Genomic DNA, 16,205 nt, shown 5'->3' on the forward strand with positions numbered 1-16,205 from the left:
ATATATATATATATATATAAATTATGTATTGGTATATTAGTGGCACCCTAAACCAGCCATGACGACTTAAAGTGTGAGTGACGGGGCAGACAGAGCATCAGGTTACACTCAGGTCTGTAGTGCAAGCATAGCCATGGAAAGGAGGAAAGGTCCCAAAGGACCAGAAAGTGAAAAAGTGTCTTCGGAAAATGGTACGAATGGACTCAGGGCATTACTGACCAGCCAGACCAATTTTGGTGACTGGAAAAACACTAGAACAAATGGCAAAACCATCTGTAAGTGTCTAAATAACAAGGTGATTCAGAGAGGCCAAGATGGATTTGTCCAGAATAAATTGTCAAGCCAGTATAATTTCTTTTCTTTCTTTTGTTTCAGAGAAATGGGCATCATGAAGAAGGGGGAGGCAGTCAAGGTTATCACCTCTATCCATCTTGCCTTGACTAAAGCTTTTGATCCAGGCTCACACAGTGGCATTCTTATAAGCAAAATAGAGAAATAGGGATTAGATAAAATCACCATAAAGAGGCTGTTCAGGTGGCTCAGGCAGTGTGCTCGAAAGAACAGTTATCCAGGGCTTACTGTCAGACTGTGAAGATGCTTCAAGTGAGACCCTCTAGTTGGCTGTCCAGGCTCTTCTGTTGATCAATACTTTCATTAACAACTCCAATTACAGAATAAGGAAGTCCCCTTGGGAGGACAAGGCACTTTGCAGGACAAGATTATGTTCAAAATGATCTTGATGAATTGCAAGAAAAGTCCACAATCAATGTGATGAAATTCARTAAAGACGAGAGCAAATACTACGTTCAGAAAGGAAAAATTAAATGCATGGATACAAAACAGGGGATGACTCRTTAGGCAGCAGGTGCCAGAAGGAGGATTATAGCAGTTCACAGCCAATGGTCAGCARTGCAATATTGTTGAGAGACACATGCCATTCTGCTGTGTTAGCAGGAATCTAAGATACAGGAGGTTGCAGTTCCTGTCTGCTTGTGCCTCGAGGAGGAGGAGAACAGGAACGATGAAAGTGAAGAGAGCAGGACCTGGAAGGAACATTGAAGTAATGGTTTTTGTCTGACTGAGARAGAAGAGAGAGGAGCAGTGACACTATAACCTTTTCTTATCCCTTTGAAAACRGTTTTAAAGGGGGAGTAAACAGTCTCTGTGTCCACTGGAGAGATGGCAAGGAATAATTGGCTTGATTGCAGTAAAGGAGATTTCCCAATAATATAATAATAAAGGCCAAACATTCACAGTCATCGCATGGGAGGTGCCTGTCACTGGAGGCTTGTGAGAACAGGCTAGATGAATCGTCAGCAATGGTAGGGGTATATCTGATCCTGCCTCACAGCAGCATAGATGTCTTCTTTGGTACTCTCAAATCCTGCACTGCAATGATGGCTTTGCTGATGGGCACGCTGATTACCAGGTTGGCACTGGAAGAATTTGTCTCCGAGTTATGTTGACAGGGACCTTCTTCAGCAGCACAGGGAGTTTGTCACCTGGTGGAGTCATCTGAGCATGTCTTACCAAACAGTTCCTGGAAGGGGGGCCCTAGTGATTCGGTAGTGCTTTTGTTTCTTCTCTTCTTTACCTGTGGCAGATCTTACTCTTTGCTAAGTGCTGAGTGACCAGAACTCCTTTATTTAACTTAGGATAGGAGTCAGTGGAACCCTGGTATTCCAAATCCAGCAAAGGGCTCCATGAAAGATAATTAATAGGAACAGAAGGAATTGCTCAGCATTGTGCATCTGTCATGTGTTGCACCCCACAGTCAGGCTTTGGCAAACTGAGAGCCAGCTGGAGGGATTTGTGTTTGCACTAGCAGGTGTCACCTTATGAGAAAGCAGTCAAGTCAGCCTCATGGCAGGGATTATTTTGACCGATTGTATTTTGCCAATGTGAGTGACTAACAGCCACCATGCCATGAAAACTGATTTAACATTTTTCTTCTATAGAAGTGACATCAGAAACATGGGAATTTTCAAATCAGATTGGATAAATGGTCTAATCTCCTGCCTTGGACAGGAGCCACTACCAGCTGCTGTAGCCAAATATGATAGTATTTTCTTGCTAAGAGTTAGTGGATTATTGCCCTGCTAACCCTCCGTACGTAGCAGTGAACATGCATATTTCTACCTTTATTTTTCTATATACAGTTTTTTATAGTTTTACTTCAAAAAACAGGCTCCACAACATAAAAATAAAGTACTAGGCTCTTCTCACAGTTACTTGATAGCAATGAGTTTCACAGCTGCATTTTGCACTGCAAAAAAAATCAGGTTAAAGATCATATTCAATAAAAGAGCAGGCTTTCTTGATTTTATTATAGATCCCACAATGATCAGTCACAGCAAATGACTTACAGCATTATATTTACTTGTCTCCATTCCACTGTTTACACACACTTTTCTTTCTCATGTGGTTCTTTACTTTCACCATATCGTAACTGAATTTTTCCTTTGAATTGTATCATGCAGCAAAAATCCCGGGATCATTATCACAAGCTTCAGAAAAGAAATAACTTCTTCCTACCATAAACACAATTGCCTAGTGCTCTTGTCATCCTACACAGCATGGATATTGCTAATGACAGGAGGTTGTGCCATGTTCAGAGACCTTTGGGAGTAGAGAAAAGGCCAGTTCTGAGCAGATGCCCAATTTTATTGCAGTATTGTGAAGGTTAATTACTCTAATAAGCATTCATGGGATTCAGAGATCAGGAGGAAAAAATCACAAACACTATTAAGGTGTCAAAGGTGTAAAAGGCAAATTGAAAGAATCAAGTGCCAATTTCTGTTTTCTGAAATTTAAGCTAATGTCACTGACTGCTGCTGACAGGCATCTCAGAACGCTCTTGCTGCCCTTGAGGGACTGTGTTCAGATTGCCTACCCTGTGTACTTAACTTAGCTACTGTTGACTGATTTGAATCTAGGAGCAGGAATACACCAAGCAAAGCAGCCACTTGGCTGTTTGGGGCAGTCAGCCCCAGCTGTCTGTGCAATGGATGAGGAGAAGTGGTTTGTAGCACCTAACTAAGCACCAATAGTAGAAAACTTGAATACATTCCCATCAGGGAGAGGGTCTTTGGGGTRTGCAAATGCTGGGGAAAAGGTCTTCATTTGGGGAAGACTGGAAGGAAATTGGCTTGGAAAAAAGAACTTGAGCTCACAGCAGCATTTGCTTTCTTCATCACCTCCAAACTAGCTTGCTGCAAAAGTTGTGTTAGTGTAGACATGACAAATCTGGGCAACGTTCACATAGTGGCATCAAGGACAGACTCCAGGAGCTGGGCCTTCATCTACATCTTTTCTGTCGATGTAATGGGCTGTCACTTGTCTCTAGCTCAGGTGCAAAATGTCTACATTGTGCTTAGCAAGAGCAGACCCAGTGAAATCAGCTTCAGCTGCCGTTGTCCAGCTTGAGCACATCTCACTAATGAGAGCCTAGATGTGTGCTTTGATAGCGAGCAAGCTAGGACTCTCCCTTCAGAGAGGGTCTGGATCAGCTGTGATCCTAGCACWCATATTGTTTAAGTAGTAGGGATGGTGAATTGAGACTTAAGGATGGGCTCAGACCCATGCTGACTGCAGCACAGATGTGTGTGACCTGCAGTTTTCTTTCATGTTTAGCTCAATGTACTACAGGGTTCAATTTGCAGGTTTCGGATACTTGGGATCCCCTTTGCCTCTGGTATGGTCCTGGCGCTATAAAGCATATTTGAGGSACTTGTGCTAACTGCTCCCATGCTTAAAGGGTGAAATCCTTGCACTCTCTTCGCACAGAAGATAYTGCCTTGGGAATTTGGTTCCTCTACCTCAAGCCAAGTTTTTCACAAACACTTGGGAAAGTAGATTGAGGAGGAGGAAAATGAATTAAGGGAGAGATATGTTGGATGTATGAATAAAAAGATCTTAGTGTCTGACAGGTTCAGAGTGGCATTTAAAAAAAAAACTTCAAATTTGAAATATATCAGATTTTATGTGCCCCACATGAGACACCTCAGGCCTGTGCTTGTAACTAGTTCTCCTAAACACCACATTGCCCACTTTGAATTAAAAATCCTCACTACACTGACGCCTTCACCTGAAGCACCCACAGGTGACCATCATTGTCAGYGTTGTATCATGATCCCAGGAACACATCTGTGGAATAGATATCCAGGACAGTTTATGCATTAAGGCTTGATTCCAGCCTTGGAAATCGCTGTTCCTTATATGCGCCATTGAACCTATTCTTGCATCATTACCCTTTTTATTCAGGGCTATATTGTACTATGCCACTCCCCTAATGCAAGATAGCAGAAGAAACCACTGAGAACCTTATTATTTCTCTGGTACAASGACGTACAAAGCTATTTGCTTCTTGAGACTTCAGTTTTATCTCATGGCCATGTTACTAGCATTTCGATTCATTCTCTGATGGATTCCCTTAAAATTTTATTTTTCCTTCCTCAGAACAGTGTGTTCTAGGTAGGAAACCTGTTCACTAGAGGATTAATTACTCTTTGGTGAGTCTCTTGCTGAATTTTCATGCTCCATAGAACTTCATAGTATAAACAATTTTCTAAAATAGAATTAACACTGTTTCTCCCAATGAAGTAATATCAGGATACCCAATCTGTATAATTAAAGCATATGAATGCTGCTCATTTTCTGGAAACAGGTTCCAGATAAATAACTGGTCATAGATGGAGTATTTGGTAAGCACTAGGATAATCATGTCTGTTTATCACAGATGATATTTAGGAAAATGTATCTCCTGCAGTGCTTGAACAGGAAAAAACACACCTTTGAAAACCTCAGCAGAGTCWGCGGAAGTGCTTGTCCCTGTCCTAAACTGATAGATGCTGACAAGAGTGTGTGTTGACAGGGCCAGTGACAAGTCATCCTTTTCCCTTCAGTCTGATTGAATTCCTAGATCTGAAAATCAAGCGTTCTTAATGCTTTTGGTCTAACTGAAATGTCTCTTCTAAACTATAAACCATTTATCTGAGTTCTAATCTCTGCTGCTGAGCTGTCACAGTCAAAAGGCAAATTACCAGGCAGACAGATACTCTGAAGGTGTAGGAAGAATTTCAGTTGTAATGGGGACATTTTGATCCCCTTTTAGCAGGAGAACCCTGCAGACCCCTGACATGCATTACCTGCAAGGGCTTGTCTGCCCCCCACATAGGGATGGAAAGCTACTTTGAAGTGGGCTGGCTGAAGGGTAACCACACGGCACAGTGCTTGGGGTAATTAGCCAAATGGGATGGGGTTAGTATGCAGAGGGCAATGATTTTACTCATGTGAATGTCCTGCTTTGGGGACCCTTGGATGGCACTAGTAGTGTTGTTTAGAACTGACTTAGGGATCTCTGAGGTGATGCTGGGCTGTAGCATCTGGTGCTGTGTATTCCAGACACCTCAGAAGACTTGTCCTTGATAGCAGGGCTCCYGTCGATGCCCAGGGAGATGGTCCTGGGTTAGATGCAGAGTCCTCAGGTGTGGGCCTCTACCCTCTCACCTGCATCCCTGCAGTAAAGGTGAAGTCCCACACCTTAGTGACAGGAGTCCTGGGGGTACTTGTGACACTGCCTGTGGAGAGCAGGGAGAGTGTGCAGATGCTATAAGATGCCCAGCATCAGGCATCTTGGGTGGAAACCACATACTCCGTAGGAAGGATGTGAGAGGACACTGCTAAATGCCCAGGACTCTGCTCTGCTCTGCTAATGCTGAGGACTCTGTGCTGACAGGGACTGTTTAATTGTTTTAAGGTCAAGTGGCAGAAGGATGACATGGACAACAATTTGAACTTCTTCTCTGTCTCCTCGGATGGGCGGATAGTGTCGTGGACCTTAGTTAAGGTAAGCAGTAGGTGGCAATTTCCTTTCCCAGCCAGATTAATGCCAGTTGCCTCTGAAGTTCAATGATGCACTAGATTTATTATTATTTATAATGAGTCAGGTTTGAAAAGAAGTGGCAGCAACAGATTGTGGGTTCAGTCACAGCTTGCTACTGCTGGCCTCCAGCTGGTCTGGGGCTCCATGTTAAACTTAGAAACAGGCAGAACCAGGCAGCTCCTTGCTCTACCCTTCATCCTGCCTGCAGCTGCAGACCACAGAACAGAGATCCTTGTGCCTGAAGATGAGGGAACATTTTTCTGCTTTGCAGCTGCAGGAATTCAAGATTAGTCCTTGCTCTGAAGCCCTCCTTGTCCTGGGAGAGTCACCCAGAGACAGGGCAGAATGATCTGCTTTCTTCTCCAAGACTCCTGCTCCCAAAATGCTCCCCTGCAGATTTCAATTCAGAAGGGGAGTGGGAAGGATCAACTCAGCTGCAGCATGACGTTTTCATGCTCTGTCAGTGATGTTTTTCTTTTGGAGCACATGCATTGATAGAGACTTAACCTTAATGTCCCTTAATGACCTTTTGTCTGAATCTCACTATTTTTCTCTGCTGGCTAGTTGATTTTACACTTGAAGATTTCAAATCTTGTACCTCACAAATAATTAAATTGCCCTAAAAACATAGAATTCAAAAYAGCTGTACCGTTATTCTCCAGCAAGCAAAGAAATTTCTTTACATCCTTGGGTGCTCATTTTTTCCAACCATTTATACCAAGCTGCTCAAAGCTTGTCTGTTCTGAGACTTTTAGGGCCTTGCTGCTGTGGGCAGGGATTCACGTCTAACATTGTACATTTAGTCCCACTGTTRTGCTGGGAGAGGGAGCCCCTTCCAACAAACACAGCAAGAAAGTGTGTTGGTTACTAGTTCTTTTGCAAACTCTTCCAGGTTCGTACATGCAACTTTATAAAAATCTAAAAATTTGGTCCCAGATCCCTTTCCCACATGAGCTCTCAGACCTTCATAGACAGGGAAAAGTAAACTCAGTGCTCAGCTGCTGTATTAATCCCCGGTATAGAGATACTGAAAAGACTTAATRATCAAGTGGGTAATACAAACGTCTGGGTGGAGGTCATACAGTTAAATACATCCAGTTAAGGGATTTAGCATTTACCACTTATTAGCTGAGCCTCAATAACAGAGTGTGCTCAGCCTACTACACTTAGGAGGTGTCACACTTTGGAGTAAGGCTCTTGTATTTTAAACTTCAGAGAAATGCCACAATTGGGACAACCTAAGTATGCAGATGGACTCTGGTGGCAGTTCACCCAGGAGAGAGCCTTTTGCTACATTTCTGTGATTCCATGTTCCACAGCTATGTTTCTAGTCCCCCTGAGCATGTTCTATACCTACATTACCATCCCTGGTGTGACTTCTGAGATCTCCTTAGCACAATGTCATTTCAACTCATTCCTTGCACTTCTCTTACGAGCTTGGCCACAGCTTGACCATATGGAAAGCTCTGTTTTATTAAGTTTCTGATTTTTTTAAGGCGAAGATAGCAGAGTTGTTATGTACTTAGTAGGCAAGGGTTGAAAACAGCACATTTTTACATGCTGTCAGGTTTCTTTTCTTGGACTGAGATTGACAGGAAAAGCAAGAGACAGAACCAAGAGGGCGTTTTGTTATCTGTGKTTTTTTACCCTACGAGAGGGAATGGACAACCAGGTTGAACTGCGGATAGTTTTACAAAAGAATGATCTCTGAGTTTTATTTAGAATAAAACTAAAGAAACTCCAGATCTTCTGTCTGAAAATCCATAGTGCAAATATGGAATAAGTGAAGGAGAGCTTCATTAATCTTTTTGAAAGGAATATCCAGAAGTAAAGCTTCTTCAAACACTGATAACGCTTCCAATACTGAGAGCACAAAGCAAATAAATTCATTCTTGTTTCCAGCTGGAAATTTGGCAAGCCTCACTCTAAATTTGCATAGAAGAGTTGTCAAATGCTAGCTAGGAATAGCCAATTGGCCCTGATAGCTATCTCTGTTAGGAACTGACACAATCACTTTGGACAAACTTCACAAGACATTAGTGCATGAGCCGTGTGTGCTGAGGCTGTAGTCTTGGCCTCTTTCTGGGATGACCTGTCATGATTGTGTAAAACTGCAAAGAAGGATGCAAGACTCCTGCAGCTGGATGACTCTGTTCTCCCACCTCGGATCCACACATTGCATATGATAAGGGAGAGCTATCAGAACGACATCAAGAAATCAATTGGTTGGGATGCAGGCTAGTGTTGCTTCTCTTGTCAGCACTCCCAGGTTTGATTACTAGTCATAGCTCACCCTTCCTGTGTGACCTAGAGCTAAATTACTGAGCTGCTCAGGGCTCCTCCTTTACTTGAGAATAATAACGACTAAAGGGAAATGGGCAGCTGCAAGGCCTAATTCACTAATGCTTGCAAAGTGCTTTACAATTCTTAGGCAGAGGCAACATGTTATTGTTCAGTATTCCTGGAAGGGCAGACTGCCGACAGTCTGTTTACCCAGAGGAGTACGTGAATGGCTCTGGCAATAAGCAGCCCCAGAAGCAGATGCATTTTAAGGATTGTAATGCTGGGTACAAAATAAAAACGACACAATAGTCCATAAAAGTGTGATCCCTTTCTGAGGTGAGAGGCTACAGAAGCCGTCCACAGAGGAGGCCTCGCCAGGTGGAGGTGCTGTGAGTAGTCTTCAAAGAAAGGCCCCAGGAAGATGCTTGCTTAAGAGTGGCAGCATCACATGGTTTATATTTATATTCCACCTGAACAGACACTGACTGTGTTAGCACATCTCTGGGCTGCCCAGAGCATATGTCTGACCAGTACAGGCTCTGCTAGACTCTCTGGATCTATCAACATGATCAGCTGTGGGCAGCTCCAAAGTCTCCTTTCAGACAGGGCTCATGTGGCCACTAGGTATGACTTGGAGGTAGGCAGGTGTCCTCTGGAGAGTAAGCAGACCTCAGTGCCTGAGCAGAGACAAGTCCCTGCTCAGCGTGTCCTTACAGTGCTCACAGCGACCAAAGCAAGTCCGTTCAGATGGGCGGTGAGTCGCACGTGGATTGTGCTCCGCTCCTGGACACACGGGGCACTACTCCTTCCAACTCTGACATATACCAGCTTATTTGACCCCTTTCTTACACATTACTTCTGAATTGAACCCACAATCTGCAAGAAGAGTCACTAACAGAAGGTAGGACTCTGCAGGTTGCAGGAGTCTGGCGTGCTTCTCACTTCTCTTGCAGATATAAGTTACTCCCACAGAATTTCCCATCAGTGGGCAAGGGCACATGGCTATGCAGCAGTGCAAGTTCATGAGGAGGAGGTAAATTATTTTACAGTTTTGAACTTTCTTGAAGCTTTTTTGAAATCGTCCCCCAAAATACAATAAAAGTGCTTTACAAAGAGTTGTCTTCTCTGAACTGCAGTACTGAGCATATGTTCACAAGCTCTTTTTGCATCTTCCCTAACACAAAATTCCCTGGGATTGACTTTCCCAGGCAGAATCTCCTTATCCACCTGAGTCCTGCTCTGGGCTTAGGGACGCTGCGACTAAAGCCTGATTCATTGAGCTAAAAAGTTATGTTTTGTTCTCACAGTGCTCCAGTGGGAAATCTGCAGATTCATGAAAACATCCAGTCCTCAGCCCACACTGCTCACTAATTTAATCTTTAGCTCTTTGTTCTTTTTATCAGCCCCAGGGTATTCTTATATTCACAACCAGCTCCATTCTGCAGAGGTATTCTAATTCCCAAAGCTAGTCTAAGAATGGATCTTTGCCCTCTCATTGTTTCTTCATACTCACCCACATTGTGTCTATTTTCATCTGTCTTTTTTCTCCTACCCAGACTGTAAGCTCTTTGGGACACAACCTTTTTACTCCGTGTTTGTATAGCACCCAACACAGCAGGCCTGCTGTGAGAGCTCTTCGGAGCTCTGGTAATAACAACAATATGGGGCACGTTTCCCTTGGGGGAGCTGCTTCCTAGAGATGTAGTTATCAATTGAATCTCAGAGCCTGGGAGACTCTGAATAATGGGACATTCTGCCACTCTGGTAGTAACAGAGGTGGTAAGAAGCAAGGACCAGCAAGGTGCTAAGTTACTATCCCTTAGCAGAGGAAGAGTGTGGTTTTAGTCAGCCCCATGACGATACGCAATACCCATCTTACAGCATGGAGGGTGATTTCACTTACCACTGTGATTTAAGCTAACAGTAGCAACCCACACTTGAAAATGTTGACCCAAAACCCCAAAGCTGTACAAGTGAGCTTCATGTGCCTGCGTGATGTGCTGCTGTGGCTCTCAGTACCAGTATGTCAAAGCATCAGGTCCCTGGAGGTTTTATGTAATATAGCACGTTACTAGGCTGCCAATAGCAAGCATGAAAAATTAAACAACTTATGGACAACTTTTTAAAATTCTTCCATAAAATTTGCCATTTTGAAATACTGAATATCTTTGTATTGTTGCTGTAAAGCCTGTTATTCATGTGGAATCTCTTCTGCCTGCAGAATGAGCTGGTTCATACAGATATCATCAAGCTGTCAGTAGAGGGAACAACGATGCAGGGGCCAGAAGGGCTACAGCTGCAAACGCTTGGTAGGAACCCAAGTCCTTGCCATACTGATTAATTACTGACACAAAGTCTCTAATCAGTCATTTGGGGGAATTAAATTGGGAGTGGGGCGGTGAGTTGCAAAGGAGCTAAAGAAAGGTTACTCCTCCTCACTTTGATCRTATAGCAGAGCAAAATCTGTCTGGAGCAGTTGGCACTAATTGAGGTCAAGGTTGCTGCTTAAATCTTATCTTTGCTTGCAGAGAAGATGAACATTCACTCAAAAAATGGCTGGTTTGGCTGTGAAATCCTACTATAGACAAGACATAGAGCTTTACCTGTATTTGTCAGAACTAAATCAACTTTTTTCCTCCTACTAGACATTGATCTGGACTTGCCAAATCAAGACAAAAAGCTACCTCTACTGTCTCCTGGGTACACTGCTTCCTGACCTGTAGTGGGGTACAGCTCATCTGGCTTTTGCTCTTTAGAGTTCAGCACCTATCCTGAGCCAGTTGGCCAGACTCCCTGTGTAACAAAATAGAGACAATGCAGTACTTCCAGGCTGAATCCCCTCATTCTGACCCTCCTGTGCCTGAAATAGGATGGGATGATTCAGTCCTGGAGGCCTTAGACTACACAAGGAGCCTTGAGAAATCCCTTATGTCCAGTAGAAAATACCTACTTTTGGTAGTAAAGCTATGGTCTGGGTTTGCAGAAGGTACTTGCTCTGCATTTAAGGATTGCCCTCTTTCTAGGGTAATAATTGGTGGACAATGTATGTTTTTGAGAAGCCTTTGCTCTGCCACACAGTTTGGAAGAAACCGCCTAAAGCAGTACACTTCAGAACTCCCAGGGGCTTTAGGATTGTTGGTTAATATTACTGGGAAATGGATTTTCAAAGACTTGCCTTGAATACTTAACAATCTATTTAAATGTTAAAAATGCAGACAGTATTACAGGGTTGAAATGACCTTAACAATTCCTTTGAGGTTTACTTCTTTTTTAACATTTAAGACGTAAAACTGTTTTCAATTGCCTTTGCAGAAAGTTCTCTGCTTCTGAATCTTATCTACTTGTCCCTGTTCCTCCTCTAATAACTGCTATGGATGTCCCTGCTAGTGAATAGCCCCAAATTATTGCAGCACTCCTCAGACGTCCCGTCAAGGATGGGATCATCCCATCAAGTATCAGGATGCTCAAGGACCCTCCTGAACTTTTCTTTCACTATCATGTGTGCTCCTGGACAGAGTGTCTTTAGACAGTCAGACAGCTCCTCTTTCTTTGTGCCCACTACTTTCTCCCTTACTGATTAATGCCTACTTACCAGCTAATATCTGCATGCAGAYTGCCACTGGAGCTGCGAGTGTGTGGCTCCACCTCTTCAGCGCATTTATCCTTGGCTGACAGAGTGTGCTGAAGGCTCTAAACTCTCCCATTAAGCATGAACCTAACTACTGAGCTGGTGGGCTCCTGAGGGCTCTCSTTACTTAGTGCCCATCATGGAATGYATTTTTCAATTCTGCCTTCCACTTTTGCAGCTTTTCTTTTAAACTGTAAATGAGATTGCAAGTTGGCTTTCTTGGATGATATTGCATCTGCCTCAGAGTAGAACCCAAAAGATGTCACAGAATCACATTCTGTTGTGACTGATGCCTGTATAAAACACAGGTCATAATGCTGCTCAATTCAGGGCTTTTGACGTCTGGAGGAGGCTTYGGTGCCCAGTGAAAGATTTGTTCTCGAATCACACCCTTTGTATTTTCTATTGGTTTTACTGAAATGAGTCTGCTGAATGGCTTCTGAGCTAAGGGTGAAAAGGACACAGGGAGGCATCACATGATATTTCTTCTCTGAACCGTCTTAGGCATAGGAAGCCATTTATATTTTTATGAAAAACAAAGATCTGTTCTTTGCYAATACTCTGTTAGGAGGCAGGCCTCATCCTGATGACTATTACATGGGTACTAGACATTTAAAATTCTTACCAGAGTGAATCCCAGTTTGGGGCCARTCCATGAGATATCACTGTTAACAACTGCTTCCGCTGTTGCACTGGAGAACGCTGCTGTTTCTGGAGCTCCACAAAGGTGTCGAGAACATCTGGAGTCTTGGAGACCTTAGGAAATCARGGACAGATACTAAAACCTGGTGGGAGGTTTGGTGGGACTATGATTGAGAAAGGGAATGATAACAGTGTCTGAGGGCGGAGTGCAACTTTGTGTTTTCCATACCTAGCAGCATCCTTGAAGTTATATAGGAGAGAGAAGGCTGGGTTTGAACCAGAACCTGGTGTCTCTGGGACTGTGGGGGATGTTTTCAAAAAGAAGTTGTGCTTCTGAACAGCTTTCTTATCTGCATGGGGACCCCAGAGAGAAAGGTACAGCCTTTCTCAGGTACCATTGCCTACAGAGGCCACCTGGCAGGCACTTCTAATCACAGATCCATGTCAGTTCTTCACGGAGCTCTGTGTTAAGTTTTGTATATGAACTCTCAGAGGCAGCGTCAGGGTACTCATTGCTTTAGAAAGCAAGTTATGTCCTGTGGATGTTGTTACATAGGCTTCAGATCTCCTCACCAACTGATCTTTGTCCCCAGCTGGAGAGGCAGCTTAGACTAATGGGTATGACATGGGGCAGAGACTCAGAGAGCTCGATTCTGCTCCTGACCTGTCATGTAATTTTCTCCAAGTCAGTTCACCCTTCTTTTAGTTCCCTTTATCCCTTTGTCTGTGTTTTCTTGGGGACAGGAGCAGCTTGGGAAGTGTTTCAGAAGCAGTGGCTCTAATTTCTTCTGGGGGCTTCTGGCTAATAAATCACTTTTGAAAACCTTGGCAGCATATGTGTGCCGTAGGCAGGGAATATGTGCTGGGCAGATGAACCAAATTCCTGTCTAATAGTCCTTTCTTCTGTTAATAGGCTGTGGGACATCATTTGATTTTCACAAAAAGATAGACTATTTGTTTCTCGTTGGTACTGAAGAAGGGAAGATCTATAAGGTAAGAATGGTTTCTTTGTCTCTTGTTTTACATCCCCTTGCCATTACTCGTTTTTTAGGCTCATCATCTTAACTATTTGCTCAGATAGATAGCAACAAAGTACAACTTCAGAGCCCAGTCCTGCCCTCAGATCCCTGTGGYGAGCCTGATACCACATAGAGCCCCAGAAGATCGCGAGAAGCTGTCTGCACAGACCCAATTAAGACCTTCTTTTGCAGAAACACTTTTCATGCAGACTGTATCCCAGAATGCTTTGCAGATTGCAGCTGTGTGAGTGAGGTGCTAACTGATCAGAGTAGAAGTTAAAAGGCATTGATTGTCTGTCCTCATGGCTGCAGGGAAATGGCAGGAAAATTCTCCTCTCTTTTCTTTTTTAGACCTGTTATGCTATGAGCCATAAGGCTAATGAAGCCTTGTTTCCTATGGATTGRTGTCCTGCAGCCCTCCCCTTCCACAGAGTTGGTCCTCCTCCAAGTCCTACATTCCCCTTGGCCTTATTCCTCCAACTTTTTGGCATATTCTCTCATCCTTCCTCCCTCTAGTCACCCCCATGCTCCCCCATTTCAGTGCTCCCAATACTGTGCTGTAGCCCTTGATTTGCTCACACAGTGTCAGCTACCTCCCTTCCAGTGTCCACCTGCAGCCTGATGCTGTGATACCCATTGCCTACTGGGAGTTCTGCTTGGCCAGCCAGCTTCTACCAGGTGGAGAGGGCAGTGGTTGAGTTTTGCTTGTCCTTCTCTGGATTAGGGTACTGCTTGGGTTTTTTCACTCTTCAAGGCCACCTATTTTTATGAAATATGTAAGACCTTAATATAGCCAAGGCCCTTGCACAGCCAGCTTTGACTGAAATTGCCASTAAGGTCAAAAGTGTTTGGGAGGAGAAACAAGCAGACAGCAGATCACAGCCATTGTGGTTTCTTAAGAAACCAAGCTGGAAATAGGAAGTTCTGAGCTCTGTTGTATGTAGCCTTGCAAATAAAGTCAGTAACAGCTTATGTTACTCATATTACTTTTGCTTATACAGAATTCTTYTGAGCTGGATTTTGGACACTGTTAATATTATAGCCACAGCCCTTCGGTGAGAGGGGAGCATCCCATCACTAGTAGACTGACTCTAGACGTTGCTGTAAGGCCCTCTCTAGAGGTTGCTGTAAGCTCCCTCCCCATGTCCCACTGCAAAACAGAGGAAAAAAATAGCGAAAAAGAACCCAAAGGAAATCATATTCTGAAATCAGTATCAATCTTTTAGGCAAGACAACTTAGCAGATATGTATCCCTTCCAGAGGGACAATGCTGACTGAAATCCGTCCTTCTGCCAGTCCATCCCTAGAGAGGCTTTCTGAGTTGTGCTCACTTGCCTTTGACAAGACAGAYACAGAAGAGAGATGGAAGAAATGGGGGTCCTGGGGTGATGGGCAATGGGGAAGGTGAGATGGCTTTTTGTTGATGCTCTCAGGATACAAAGCAGCTGTTTAGTCGCAGACAGATGTTCTGGGTTGGCCGATCGCCAGTGGWAGCTGGCACCCTGGGTATTGCACTCCAAGTTGTTTGGGTACTGTTGTATCTTGCCCCRACAAGAGGCAGTAATGAATCACATGTTCAACTTTCTCTGTGCTTAGGCACATGACAGACGTCGGAGTATGTGGCAATGTATGTCAGCCTCAGATGAGGGCAGTCAGTAAACCTTCAGGAGAAATGTTCAGGCTGATATCCAGGCTGAACTACAGAACAAGGGAAATCCTCGGTGGAGCGAGACTGAGTAGGAATAATTTGACAGGGTTTGTATAGGCAAAGCTGTAGGTCTCCCTGCTTTGGATCATCTGCATACTAGTAAGGGGTACTAGTAACCTAGTAAGGGGTTTTAGCATAAGCAGTGGGGCTAGCCATGAAGCCACATAAGCATTTTAGCTACTTCTTGGGTGGGCAAACACAGATACCTCTTAGATTTCTCTTAGAACTGATCTGTTACATAGGATCTTTGTTTTTATTAGTGCTAAAGCTAATTTTAGGGTGACTGACAAGCAACAAAACATTCCYATGGTGTTGGTGAGTCTAAGAGGAATATTGGACCATTCTCACTTTGTGCAACACTTCCATATAAAATGCAGATTTTCCCATAAGAARGGAGAAGCAATCCTCTAGCAGACTATACAGAGTAACACAAGGAGGAGAAATTTGCAGTGCCTAGCACATGCAGGCCTCYACAGTATCTGTAAAAACAGGGTGAAGAGTGCCTGGGCCTTCAGTGTACCCCAAGAACTTATTACAAACAGTTTCAAATGCTTTAGAATCAACAGGTCACTGCTGCTCCAGACATTTTTCATGAAATGTGAATTCATTTTTCTGAAAAGTGAATTTCAGAAAGGCATTTTTTTTTCAGAGACAAGRCTTGCCAACAAATAGCATGATAGTATGTTAATTCTTTAGCTGCGGAACAATTACGGTGAATTTTAAGCCACCAAAATGGCTTAGTTAATAGTGTTTCTGATGCCAAGTAATCATTATCTTAATTACACACAGGCCTATCTATTGCCCTTTTACATAGAGGACAAACTGTTTCTGCATTAATATGATTCTGTGATGCAAAGCTGCCTCTTTGCATATCTCATTTGCTGTTTAGGAACTTAAGAACTGTTCAACTATGTTATAAGAAATGATCATCCCTGATAATCAGATTGAAACACTGTTGYGGCTTCAACTCTTTGATCAGAATTACTTCTTAGTCAGCAGGACTTCAACAGAAAAACTATGAGGAGATTTGGCATGAGAGAT

At 43.5% G+C, this 16,205-nt stretch overlaps 1 protein-coding gene across 1 annotated transcript in view; it reads left to right on the plus strand.

The window, feature by feature from the left end:
- Positions 1–16,205, plus strand: part of DNAI1 (dynein axonemal intermediate chain 1) — a 137,439-nt gene that overhangs the window by 68,611 nt on the left and 52,623 nt on the right. The window contains exons 14-16 of the mRNA XM_085303022.1: positions 5,759–5,848; positions 10,389–10,476; positions 13,351–13,430. Of these exons, the coding sequence (XP_085159148.1) occupies positions 5,759–5,848; positions 10,389–10,476; positions 13,351–13,430 (258 nt within the window). The remainder of the gene's footprint in view (positions 1–5,758; positions 5,849–10,388; positions 10,477–13,350; positions 13,431–16,205) is intronic.

Source organism: Rhea americana, unplaced genomic scaffold, assembly GCF_003343005.1.
Source record: "Rhea americana isolate MKP2758 unplaced genomic scaffold, rheAme1 scaffold_196, whole genome shotgun sequence".
NCBI classification, from domain to species: Eukaryota; Metazoa; Chordata; class Aves; order Rheiformes; family Rheidae; genus Rhea; species Rhea americana.